At 42.2% G+C, this 13,778-nt stretch overlaps 2 protein-coding genes across 2 annotated transcripts in view; both read left to right on the plus strand.

The window, feature by feature from the left end:
- Positions 1-5,943: 5,943 nt before the first annotated feature.
- ARL14EPL (ARF like GTPase 14 effector protein like) lies at positions 5,944-8,221 on the plus strand (the record flags this gene model as incomplete). Its single annotated transcript, XM_080638334.1, has 3 exons — positions 5,944-6,054; positions 7,497-7,633; positions 7,999-8,221. 3 exons carry the CDS (start codon positions 5,944-5,946, stop codon positions 8,219-8,221), a joined length of 471 nt encoding a protein of 156 aa, XP_080494460.1.
- A 4,688-nt stretch (positions 8,222-12,909) lies between these two features.
- The window catches only part of COMMD10 (COMM domain containing 10), a gene marked incomplete at both ends in the record, with an annotated part of 117,373 nt that continues 116,504 nt past the window's right edge, over positions 12,910-13,778 (plus strand). Inside the window, 2 exons of the mRNA XM_080636724.1 lie at positions 12,910-12,941; positions 13,077-13,167. Coding sequence (XP_080492850.1) covers positions 12,910-12,941; positions 13,077-13,167 — 123 coding nt within the window. The remainder of the gene's footprint in view (positions 12,942-13,076; positions 13,168-13,778) is intronic.

A 13,778-nucleotide genomic window follows, 5' to 3' on the forward strand; every position in this document is an offset into this window, starting at 1 on the left:
GGGAAACGTTTCCCAGTGGAATAAGAACATTACACGTTAGTTTTTAATACTGGAAAATGCATTTTTTTTTCCCTCCTCAAGCTGCCCTGTTTGTGCTGGCTGCAGGCTGCTACCGAGTGCACTGCACGGCAGAGAGCACTGAGGTGTACAAGGAGCAAGCAGCTTGACATTGGATGATGGCCAGGAAGCTTAGAAGAAATCTTCCTAACAATTTCTCTGTTTTTCTACCCACAAACCCCTTAGGTGCAATTGTATCATATATCGGGAGGTGTATTTACAGTCACATGCTCACGGTGGGGAAGTCTTGTTCCTGGAGGAACCATTTAGGAGTTTAACCACCAGAATCAATCTCGCTAAATGTCACCTAAGATTTTAATCTTACTTGTACATCCTCACTTACTCGTAGCCTAACTGAAAACTATTCACTGAAAACTGAAACTATTCACTCACTGAAAACTATTCTGAGGAGACTGCAGGCTTCATGCTATCAGCCATGCCATGATAAACAAATATAACTCATGCACAAACAACACAGAAAAAGTTGAGATAACATCGGTGTAAGTATTTGCAAAATGGAAGAAAAATAGGTAGTAAGTGTAGGCTTGTTTAATTATAAATTTTTGTATTTATAGCATTAATTCAGTTTTCTTCATTATGTAGTTTGTAGGGTGTAGGTTTTTATTTGTGGCTTGCTGTTGTATGAGTACCTTGGAGACTGATTTTTTTTCTTTTCCCCCTTGAGACATTCCTGTTTGATTTTCATAACAAGAAAAACAGTTTGTGAAACAAAATGAGGTATATGAAGCAGCATTTAAATCACCTAGCTAAGGTCTGCTGCTAGAATGTCACACTGGCTTTTGGTTTTAAAAGTGTTTTGAGGGAAAGAAAGTAATACGGTAAATAGTAAGTTTACTTGTCTTCAGACTGGTTTGTGAAATGCCCTAGACAATGGATGGATGTTAGACATGTTAGACTATTTGTCTAAGCACAACAGGAGAATTTATAAGACTTGACAGGTTTGGATGTGTCCTGGGTTCAGTTGTAACAGTTATTTTTCTTCCTAGTAGCTGCTGCAGGGCTGTGTTTTGGCTTTAGTCTGAGAACAATGCTGATAACACACCAGTGTTCTAGTTACTGCTGAGCAGCGCTTACCGTGGTCAAGGACTTTTCATTCCCTCATGCTCTGCTAGTGAGGAGGGGCTCAAGAAGCCAGGAGGGAACAGGGACAAGACACCTGATCCAGACTAGCCAAAGGGGTATTCCATACCACATCACATCATGCCCAGTATATAAACTGGGGGGAGTCACCTGGAAGGCCCATATCACTGCTTGCATCAGGCTGGGTATCGTTTGGCGAATGGTGAGCAATTACATTGTTCGTCACTTGTCTGTCTTCTTTTTTTTTTTTTTCTTTTCTTTTTCCCTATTTAATTTTATATTCTCTCCCCTTGTTATTTCCCTTATTATTAGTAGTAGTAGCAGTAGTTTTGTATTATACTTCAGTTATTGGACTGTGCTTTTCTCAACCTGTGGGGTTTACATTCTTTCAATTCTCCTCCCCATCCCACCCGGAGCAGCGAGGTTGAGGGGGGAAGGAGGAGAGTGAGCAAACGCATGTGTGGTGCTGAGTTACCATCTGGGCTTAAATCACGACAGGATGTTTATTAAGATTTAGCTGTGTTCTAAAGGGTAATGAAAGCTGTAAGTGATTGCATCATGCTGGAAACTGGCATCTAGAGGTATCAGGAGGAGCCTGAGTTGTCCGCACTGTTGCAACAATCCTGGAAGACAGCAAGCTGAATGGTGAGGTTGCATTGTCACTTTAGCTAGGAGATGGTTTGAGATGGTGAACAGTATCCAAAATATTTGTCTGATGTGGTAAAATATTCCTTCACTACATCCATACTATTAAAAAAAAATTAATCTTAATTTTTGTACAATGCAGTAGTTATGACAATTTTTTTTTTGTTTACTTACCTTCAAGAAAAAGAAAGCTCTAAGAAGTACATTTGCTCTGTGAACATACCACAGGTGCAAGTAATAAATGAGGGCTCTCACCCCAGTTTATATAATTTCTCCGTTTCTACTTTTTGTACTATTTTAAAGCCACAATTAATGAGGCAGAAAGTGTGAGGTCCTTTAAGATACCTGGCACTGTCTCCAGCCTCCTTCTCTGGGGAGCATTATTTTGATTATTTGTCTTCTGTTTCAGTTGCTGTAGGGCTGATGTCATACTTCCACTACAAGAGGAATTGTGCAGCAATAAACCTACACTGTGCCAGCCCCTTCCTTTGGCAAGTACAATTTAAAATTCTGGAGAACCTCCTTTCTCTCTTGCTGTCTGCTCTGAACAGAACATAAGCCATTCAGAACTGCAGGTTTTCAGGAGGTAAGTCTGGCAGATCACTTCTTCCTATTGCATGACAACCAGAAGATGCACGTGATTTTATAATTGTATTAGATTTCAAGCCAAAGAATCCCTCACTTCCAGATATGGCAGAAAAGCACTGGGTTTGTGCAGGAAAACTCATGAGGATTTGTTTTATTTTGCTGGGAGAGGGCAGGGTTTGTTCCTCCAGACTCCTGTCACAGAATGGGCCATTGCTCTGTCACCATGTTTATCAGTTTTCTGTGAAACAATCTGAGTTACAAGAGATGAGACCTATTTCTTCATCTTGTCTGTGTCTCCATCTGGCTTCAAGGCCATCTTCTGACCACACATGGCACATTTAGGGCTATGAGAGAAGGCATGGACTGGTTGGTGAGTGGCCTTTCCACATCTTTACAGCTCAGTCCATACTTCATCCTGAGAAAGATTCATTTATTCTCACGTCTTAATCTGGCTGGCACCAGATGTCCTATAGAGATTTCAAGATGCATACTAGAATGTGTCACAAGCCTGACTGCTGGTTTCTGAGCACACTGACATCTCTGCAGGACTAGGCTACAAGGAAGATGAGGCTGTTGCAATGGGTCAGCCTAATCTCTGTGGGCATAGGGGGATTAAAGCCGTAGGGACAGCATCTTGTTTTGCCCTGGTGAAGGTGATTAACATACTTACAGATCTCAGCCAGAAAGTTTCCAGTGGGATGAACAAGTACAACTTGAAAACAATGTGCATTCACTCTGGCAAGCTCTGCAGAGGTACTAGCTTTAGGCTGCTGAGATCAAGCAGCCAGAAGTATCTGGAATGCTGGTCACCATGTTTCACACCAGTTGAAATATTCAGCAGTGCAATCTGCAAGGATCACAATAGAAATATTAAATTCTTGAAAGCGCAGATACAGGAAAATATTCCTCTTATGAAAATCATAAACAAATGCTGTTCCTTCCAAATCCCAGCATCTTCTGAAACTGTTCTCTGAGCAGAAACATCTGTCCCTTGGAAAAGACCAAGTCTCTTTTAATATAATAACAGGCTCTGATTCTCTTCCTCCCTTAATATGCTTTTAGCCTTGTCAGCTGTGCCAGTGATCTGTGCTGAAATTGCAAGTTCTCAGCCATATACTATGGCCATGGTGGGATGTTAAAATGTGGATTATTGCCTCCAGGAAGTATGTGCTGTATTCAGAAGGTGTGGGAGAACACAGGGTTTCATGGAGGAACAGTAAAATTGATGGTTGTTCGCAGAGTTGAAATTTTTATGGAAGAGACTATGCATCAATGCATTGCTCCTGAATTATCACTATGGCCAGACAAAAATAGTAGATGAAAAAACTCTGCTTTATGGTCAAGAATACTTTCCTTTGGATAACTAGGTTTTGCAGATGTGAGAGTGAACATGTAAGTCTCAAAGTCTCCCTTGTTCTCTTATTCCCCTTCAGAACATGCTGTGGAGGATAATCAATCCTGAGAGTCTTACCAATTTCTGAATGTTGCACAGTCTCCTAGTCACACTCTGCCTCATTTTTGAGTATCTTTCCTGGAGATTAAAATTTAACACTTTATCTTTACAATACAGATGGAGACAGAAATGTGCCAAATTTTCTGTGCGGGGCATTTCCACTGAGGTGCAAGGGCATTTGAAACACATTTGGAACAAGATGTTTATTCCTTTTCTGCCAGTATTTAAAAAGTGGCTTTCTGATTTTTGTGCGTTTGGCTGCAGATAACTGGTAGTTATCTGGACCTAGTTGCCAAAGGAGTCAAATACTTACACCACCAGAGGACACATGGAAATTCTGCATTCCTACACTGGTAGCTCCTGATGGCTGTTCTGCTCCTGAACCCTGTACACTGTAATAAAACAGGCATGAATGGTGGTCATGCATACTCACATACTCATGAAATGCTTTAACAATGCTGGATCTATGGTTTGGACATAAGAGGAGATGTAGGAAGCAAATCCTTATCAGGACTTCAACCTGAGTGGAAATGAAGAACAATACTCACTTTCTCTGGAGCAGTGGCCTTTGTTCTTGTTTTATTTGTGTGCCCCTAGCAAATTTCAAGTGGGAAAGCAGGCTTCTCCATACAGGAAATACTAATTGCATGGTAATAGCTTTCCTTTTATAATGCTTTTATAGAAAGATGCTCAAGTCCCAAGACTAAACTGTTACAATCTTCAGTCATTCTTGAAGTCACTGAAGAGGAGAAGGGGAAACCCTGTCTAAAACAGGCTGAAGGTTGTTTTTCTCACCTCTGAAAAAAGCATCCCCTCTTGTTACTACAAGGTCTCTTCTCATTGCTGTTCCCACTTTGACTGGCACCCTGCAGGGAGGGGCTGCAACAGAAGGAATTAAAGGCCTGGACTCCTCTCCTGCTTCTCCCCTTCTGCTGATCCTTTGGCAGTGGTGAAATGAAGATCATCTCTGGGACAGTGTTTGGGTAACCATCCTAAAGTGCAGGGTAACCTGCCAGAGACAACTGCACTGCCTTTGAGAGGCAATGGGAGCGACTGGGCAGCACCTGGGGAAGGGTTGAGGGAACTCCAAAAAAGCTTAAATATTTCTGGTGGTGTTTGGGGTAAAAGTCTGAGGCACTGGCACTGCATATATTGCGTAAAAAGTTTTAACTAAGTAGGTTCACAAGATGGGTTATAAGTAGGTAAATACATCCTGAACAGTTGCCACCCCCATTCTGTGTGGCTGCAAAGAGGTCATGGATGGCCTTTGTAGGCCAGACTTGCAGAACTCAAAGTCTTCCCCGGGTGCTTTGTTAATAGAGTGAGTGATTCACTTTTTTCTATTAAACCTAGAACTTACACATTTTATTTATACACAAAATATTTCAGGACTGAGATGTAAAAGCCAAGAAATTTAGCCCATTGGTTGAAATCCTCAGAAAGAAAATTGTGAATCTGTGGGGAATAGCCTCGTTGCCAGGGACACAAGTCTGACACACACGCTTTGGGTGTCTATAAATAATGTCAGAGAATATGGCCAGACCCCTCCTGCTTCCCCCAACGCCGCCGCGGCCGCTCTTTTTCGGAGGCTTGCAAAAAGAACGGCAGGTAGGACAACAGTGTCGCCTAATGGTAAGCTAAATAACTGCTCCTGCGTGCTGTTTTAATTTCCACCGCCCGTCCCCGATTGCACTTACGCGTTCTGTGACAATACCGTTTCCCACCTTTACGGTAAAGCTGGCAATCCGCTGAAGCGGTGTCAGTTACAGAATCACAGATGACAGCATTTCTTTCAGTTTTTGTGTTATTTAAACACTAGAAATTTTCAGGGGTTTGCTTAACCAATTGTAGAGTGGCTTTGGTGATACAGCTTTTGTTATGTTAGTTACATTATTTTAATATACATTATTTTAATACACTTTAATCGAGGCCAATACTGAGCAACATTTGTTCTGCATTTGCTGTGGGTGAAGAATACATAAAGCCTGGCATGGATATTACCTGCTTACCTTAAAAATTTCACTTAAAATTGTGTGGATCTCACACTTCTGTATATGTCTTAACACATGTATGTATGTGTTTCACAAGGGTGGCCAAAAATGAGTGATCTCACAGAAGAAAACTTCAAGAAGAGCAATTCTGCCCAGGAAACATCTGCAGAAGGAAATGCCTCTCCTGAGAAGGATGCTTCAGTAACACAAAAACAACTGGTATGACTTCATCAGTACGGTTTTATTATCAAGATACTTATTGCCTTCAATTTCTTACATAATTACAGAAATAAAAAGCTAGAGTCAATAGGGAAATATCAGTAATAACAACAATTAAATGAGTCAAGTTTGCAGTGCAGTGATTTACAGGCCTAAGAACACTTTCGATCTCCATGATATAGTAAGTGGGGAAATAAGAGTGTACTCTTTGAGGAAGGACTATCTCCATAGTTTATTATATGTTTCAACTTAAAATTGCATAATTTATGATTGTGGACAATGATGCAGCTGAAGCATATCTTCTGCACTGAAGATCTCCTCCATACTCAAAAGCAAAAGAAATGTCTGAATAGTGTAGGTGCATGAGACTGCCCTATAGGTTTTCAGGAAGATGCAACTGAAGACACATGGCATCAACTACATTGTAAACAAGTACACTCAAGTGACTTCAAGTGAGTATTTCTAAATCACTGTATCAGCAGATTGGACTGAACTGTTTTCCCCATGAGAAGCAATGAAGGGGATCACTTGTTTGTGAAAAATCACTGTGGACCCTGAAAGGGATGACACCCTCTAGGGAAGCTGAGGGGTGACAAGTCAGCTCCATTTACCAAAGAGGAGAAAAGATGAATCTGCATGTATGTTTGTGCCATTGCATAATGAATTACAAGTGTATGTTTGATGTCCACAGTCACTGTCCAAAGAGAAACTGTTTGACACAAGGCCCATGTTTCTTTGTATTGACTTTAGACATGACTGTCAACATACATTGGCTGTGTGGAATGGCCATACCTAGAGCTGATGTTCTAGCTTCCAGAACTATTCAGCAGTTTTAGCTATTTACAAATACGAATTCCATAAAGTAGGCAAGAAAATGTTCCCTCCTGTTTCACAAAATCTCTGCTCAGTTTAGCTTCCTTATTTTTGTCTGTGTTTTTTCATACTTCTCACTTGTGCAAATGCTCCCTTCGTGCAGTAGTTGCCAGTCATTTCTATGGCCCCCAGATTGTTCGGACAAACATGGTTTCTAGGCATTTGAGAGAACAATTAAGATACAGGCAAATCCAGTTGTGATGCTTATAATCACAAATACTTGTCTTTACATTATGGATAAAGTTGAAGAAAAAAATACATGATACTGTCTCCCACATGATGACTTTCAAAATTCATGCCACTGTACCAGTCACGTGTATGCAGTCATGGTTTTTCCTCTCCTGTCAGGATAGACAGTTGGGCAAAGGAATACTCAATTAACAGATAGGAAAGCATTTTAAACAATGTGATCTTAATTTAGGTGGAGTTTTGCTTCACTTTCCTACCTGTGCGGTTTTGAGTTATCAAGAATATGAATTTTAATGTAATTTGAAAGCCAGGAGGTCATTTGGCAGCTAATAAATACCTGTTGCACTAATTATAATCTTTCTCTTGTTTATTTCTATCAGCAACTTGAGAAACAATTAAAATCCTTAGCCTTTCAAAATCCAGGACCTCAGGTAGCTGACTTCAATCCTGAAACTAGACAGCAGAAAAAGAAAGCATGCATGTCGCAGATGAAACAAGATTTTTTTAAGAAACCCAAGTAAGATGTGCTAATTTATTACATATTTTACTTTAAAAAAATGGCTGGTATGCTCTTTACAGAATATAAATTAAACTTATAAAAGCATTAATATTTTCAGCAAAATTTCTTATTACACATGAAAGCTGTGTTGGGAAAACAAGCTTTCTGTGTGACTTGAGAGAGTTTTGATTTACTTCCTTAGCATACTTTCATTTTTAATAACAGTGGCTGTTGCAATTAGGATGTAATCCTGGTATTTCATTATGCTGTGAGGTTGTTAAAGAGAAAATATTTGTTCTTGGACAGATGTTTTCCACATTTTTTGGTGTAGTCTTTGTACATGTTGAAGCATTCTGTGAGAATCACTTTTTTCTCTTTTGCAGACCTGCAAAGAAGTATGACAGACATGGCAGGCTGCTTTGTAATAACGTTGATTTGTGTGATTGCCTGGAAAAGACCTGCATGGGTTGCTTCTATCCTTGCCCCAAATGCAATTCAAAAAAATGTGGAGCAGAATGTCGCTGCAATAGGAAATGGGTTTATGAGAAAATTGAGACTGAAGATGGGAGTGTGATCAGTGTATTTCCATTTCTTGACTCTGATTGACTTTTTTCTTATCGTTTTTGTGCATGAACAAAGTTCTTCCTTCCTCGCATTTTATTAAAGCAAATCTTGGCTTTATGAATTGTCTCTAGTGAAGTGCCTGTCAGTGCTTCTTTATTGCTGCCTGCCTAGCAGACTTTAACCTTTTCCATTACATGAAAGTATCTATTTCATTCTTCCTCATCCTTGTGTGCTTTACTGAGATACCTAGTCAGTACTTTTGATTTTCTGAAGCTGAAGGTGTCTGGACTGCTGTGGGAAGACAATTTTCTGACCCTAGGAAGCTGAACCACGTTACCTGTAATAATTTTTTTATTCTTGCTGATTTCTCTTGTTCATTTACACAGATGTGTGACACAGCTCTTTTGTGAATGCTTGTGCAAGTGTCTTTTTCTTGTGCATTCATGTCTTGCATAATATGAGGCAGGAGTCATTTGAGATAACATTTCTTTGAAACTAGGTCACCACTTTCCATGTCCCTCCATAAATCAAGCAGAGGAGAACAGAAACAACTCTGCAATTCTTTCTTGCTGCTTAGCCTGCAAGACTCAAACCAACATATTCAATCGGGATTTTTTTTTTTTTTTTTTTTTTACAGCATATGGAACACTCTACCTTGATCAGTCATTAATTATATAGCTAGAGATAAATGGATTGGTTAATTATGCCTTTGGACAGAAAAGTCTCTTCATTTCCAGGAGCTTCCTCTTCATGCAAGGCATGCCAGATTTCAAATACCATAACTTGCAACCAGTCTTCTATGAGGTAGGTCTTTTTATTCATGATGGACACGCACAAACTTTCTGAGGAGTGAGGGATCTCTGGATCGTGAAGGGGGGAAGGCTGCATATTGCTGCAGGCAGACTCCAGGAGTGTGCTGCTAGTGGAGGAATCATTCTCTGGGCCTGGGCACTTTGCTGCTTGTTTTTGGGGAGACTCTCCCAACTTTGAATGTGGGACCACTTTTCTCCCCTACAAGTGGCCGTTCTCTGCAGGCAAAGACCTCCTCTCCAATGTGAAGATACCTCTCTGTAGAATAAACTTCCTGGAACAGATCCTGATAATGCCTTAACACCACAGCCTCCTTCAGACTTGATACCTCAGAAAGATTTCTTGCTCCTCTCAGTTAGTGACACCTTAGTACTTAAGCTTGTAACATAAAAACACCCAGTACCAAAAAAATTCACAAGAATATTTGCTATGGTGGTTAAAAAACTCTCTGTGTGGCAGTCAGATCTGGTGGTGTTCTCTCATACACCCCACTGATCCCAAAGTATCCTTTGACTTGTACTGGGAGTCCAAATAGCCTGTATCATCTCTGACCTGTATTTCTTTGAGTAGATGGAAATCCTTCCAGCGTAGTCAGGGACTGACTTCTTGTTCCAGGTGTGTCAGACTCATTCTGGACTTACAAGCAACTCTTCGAAAAGACAACTGTTCATTTACATGGACAGGAAGATGGAAGCCTTCCTTTGAAATAATCTCAAGATCTGAATTGGTCAGGTTTGAATTAGCTTCACTTTCTTTCCACTTAAAGGCAAAACCCGATTAGTTTCTCAAGTGGATTCCTGTGGTAAAGCTACATGTTCAATTTTTTGAGAAATGTGATTAAATCCAGACTGTCCAATTACTGAATTCATTGGTGTTACTCTGTGGTTTTTAACATGGACTGTGCCTCTATCACAATCATAGCTAAATGCAAAGTGTAAGAGAACTCCATCACAAACACAGGGCAACCTTGAAAATAATAGCACAAAACCTGAAAAAACCACCAGATTAGGGCACTTGTACATTGGGGGTGGGAGGGCTGGGGTGATGTAAGGGGAGAAGGTGGGAAGGGAAGAGAAAAAAAGAGAAAGACCAGTGTCATACATATGTTTATACTGACTGTGAAATTTAGAGGTAGATACATGTACATAAAAATAACAGTGCCCATATCTGATAGTTTTTGTTAGGCAGTTACATAATGCCACACTGCATGACATTGTGGTTTTAAATAAAATCCCTTACCAGAAAAGGCAGAGAACATTTCTTAGCCTCTTATGAAATTCGCCACTCTCCAGATGACACTAGATCATCTTTCTACCTCATGTCAGTCTAAACAGAGTATGCTTTTCTCTATGGAATAAATCTGCTTTAGAAAGCTGCTGTTTAAAATATGGGGAAACAAATGAGTGAACTGTTCTATAAGGTCTGTTGGTCCTTCTTCTCTTCCTCCCCTGTCTGCCCCCCTGTCCTGGATTATGCAGGTTAAACAGTTTGTGACGCTGTGAATCAATTTTGCCTGTCTTGTCCTTGTCCCATGTGGCTGCTTTGCTCATGGCTACCACTGCTCCCACTGTAGTTAAGGACAGATGAAAGCACTGGTACATACTAAACTATAGCCTACTTAAGGTACCATCTTTTAGTATCTTGTCTAAAAATTGATTGTTTAATTTGAATTCATTGTGCCTTCCACTGTATTTCCCTTGCTCACAATACATACCTATCTGGAAGGAGATACTCATCCTCTGCTTTCTAAGATGTTATTACTACAAAGAAACTGATCTCATGGAAATGATGAATGTGCTCCCATATGATTTTTGTGTAGGTAAAGATGGTTCTTTCTCTACTAACCTCCTATGCACCTGGGCATTGTCTTACTTGGATCTTCTTGATTTCAAAGACTCCACTGTGCATCTCCTGCTGTTTACAAACTTGAAAACTCCAAAATCAAAGTAAGAGCTGTGCACAGCATCTTCTTTGCCTTCAGTGTGCTCCATTAGAGTTAAAGCCAGAAAGCTGTACACTAAAGACCCTTATTATTTAACAATTTGTCTATACTTCTTGATATCAGAAGTTGTCACAGCTCTGCAGAAAAAACTACAGCAGCTGTCCTAGCATACTGCATCGGGTATTTACAGCTGTTCCTAGAACAACATGCAATTTAAAGGAAATATCAATAAAATTATTATCAGGTGGCTCAGAAGAGGCTACAATGAAAGTGAAGGCCATTAAATATTATGACTTTTAAGATACAAAGGTGTGCTAAAGATAACAGGATCCTGTCCAGTTGAGTTTTTAATGTTCATTATTTTGACTATTCACTTTCAATACTCATTTAATGAAGTAAAAGCGTGAAAAAAACATTTTAAAAATAGGTCCACATGATTATAAAACCAGAGAACTGGCAGCAAACCTGAGTCACGCATCCAATACCTGTATCAGCTGGGACTTTTTAAAGTAAGTAAGCAATTGTCTAGACTTCCAGTCGCCCTTGCTCATTTTGACTGTGCAAACTTTATAAAATTCTGCTCTCGGGGGAGGTTTCCTAGAACAAGAAGTTATGCTATTGCAGCATGGAGTAAAACACTCGTTTCTCTTTTCCAGCAGAATAAATTTCTTCCTAGAATATCGTCTTTTCATGTTTTGTAAGAGTACAGAAAAACAGATGAAGCAGTCAAATGTAATTATATTTCACTGCAGACCAATAGCTTGAAAAATGCAGCAGCTTTTCGTAACAGTGGCTGTGGGTCCAACTTCTGGTAAGAGCTATGGTACAAATGTTGTTAAAGTTTCAGCCAGCAATTCTCTACTTCCAAGTTCTGTCGGAATATGGCCAGGTTTGTCACTCCTATTCCCTGAAGTTGGTTCTTAAGGCCAAGTTTATTCAAAATACATTGCCTTTTCAAACGTCCTCGCTGAAATCCTGGTGCTATTGAAATTAATGACTAAGTTCCCCTCACTTCAATAGAGGTGACATTTCATTATATATGTCTGTAAAACATTTCCTTACAGTACTGTATTTCCAGCAAGTTTACACCTGCCTCTTCAGCCTGTCCTAATTGAGTACCATTCACCTAACCCTTCTGAGGTATCTTATAAACCTTTACAGCCATATTCAGAGGTCTTTTGCAGATTTTACAGGTTTTTAGTTGGCTTCCTAGGAAAATAAGGTTTACACAGTCATGCTGCCTGTTCCTGTGTGCTCATCCCATTGACTTTAAGCTCATTTTTTAAATTTCAGCCAAAGCTGTTGGAAACCAGAGGTCTCACAGGCATTACATTCACTCAAGGAGTGGAAATACCCAATGCAGCACTGCTTCCCTGCGAGCTCAAATGTTAATGCCATTCTGTTCAAGCAACACACACTTGGCACAGCTTGCTCGGTCCTGCGCATGGGATGGGCCAAGGTTCGGGGACAGGTTATTTAGGGAGGACGGGAAAGCCGCCAGCCACTGCTAGTCCCATGGCTTCTGGAACCATTTGTGTAAAGCTGCAGGTGCGACAACTTCATTTCAAGTTCGTGGTGTACTAACAAGTTCCCTGGCCCGTGGTTTGGAGCTGGCTGCGCGGTACCACGGGGAAACAAAAAGGCTCTCTGGGGTCTGGAGGGGCTGCGGAGTTCTGCGCAACCCACACCAGAGCAAAATGAGCAGTGAAGAGCCATAACGGCGAGGGAAACACCGCGGGAAACGCCTTCCGCCAAGCGCCAGCCCGTCTGTAAATCCTTTAAACCCGAGGACTTCAAGCCCAGCCTCTCCCAGTCCGCCTTTCACCGCGCCCCAAGGCCACGGCGGCTCCCCTCTGCCTTGGGCCGTCTGAGATGGCTCGCTGCCCACCGTGACAGCGCTGCGCCGGGGGGGGGGGGCGTGGCGGTGGCGCTTGGCTCCGCCGGGCTTCCGTCGTGGGGCGGGGTTGTAGCGGCAGCTATGGCGGCGCCCGTCGTCCAGGAGAGTGACAGGTAAATGCTGCCTCGGCCGCGGTGCCGCTGCCACCGCGGTGGGTTAAGGCGGGTGAGTCGTGGGCAGGGCCTCGCTGCGGTGCCGGGCAGCGGCGGGGCCTGGCCCCCCTGACTGGCTCCTCTCCTCCCGCGCAGCATCCGCAGGGCCGTGTCGCTGCTCAATGCCATGGACTCGGGCCGGTTCCCGCTGCTCCTCTCCCGCCTTCTCCAGAAGCTGCACCTGAAGGTAGGTGGGTGAGTGGGCGGGCGGGGGGAGCAGGCGGAGAGGGGGCTCGGAGTGGTGCGCGGAGGCTCCGCCGCGTCCTGCCGGGCGAAGCCGCAGGGCCGGGTCAGCGGTGCCGGTATGCCTGGGGCGGAGCAGCTTGACCTGCCGATCCCTGCTGCTGCAGCGTCCCGCGCTGCGAGGGGCGGGAAGGGAGCAGGGCCGAGTCCCTTCTGTATGCAAGTGCTGCGGAGTCCTCTTTCTCGGACAGGTACCAAGCGCTGTTTTCATAAGGGTTAGTTATTTCCATTTATGTATAGATACATATTAATCGTGGTTTCATTCATCATTAATTGTTAAGAACTGTTTCAGGTGAATGAAATAAGAACGAGTAATGAATGGCAGAAGGTGAATAGTGTGGGAGCCAGCTGTGCCTGTTAGAACCTGGTTCCTCACCTCCATGTGCTGACGTCTCTGAGAATGCTCTCGGGGGAGATGCGAGATCATTGGATTTTTGCACAAACACCACTTGACCTTGCAAGGCAAACGCTAAATGCGAAAACAGAGCAGCCTTCCACTACTTAAATGGGGCTGACTAGAAAGTTGGAAAGGGTTTTTTTTACAGGGACGTGTAG

This window comes from Psittacula echo (assembly GCF_963264785.1).
Source record: "Psittacula echo genome assembly, chromosome: Z".
NCBI classification, from domain to species: Eukaryota; Metazoa; Chordata; class Aves; order Psittaciformes; family Psittacidae; genus Psittacula; species Psittacula echo.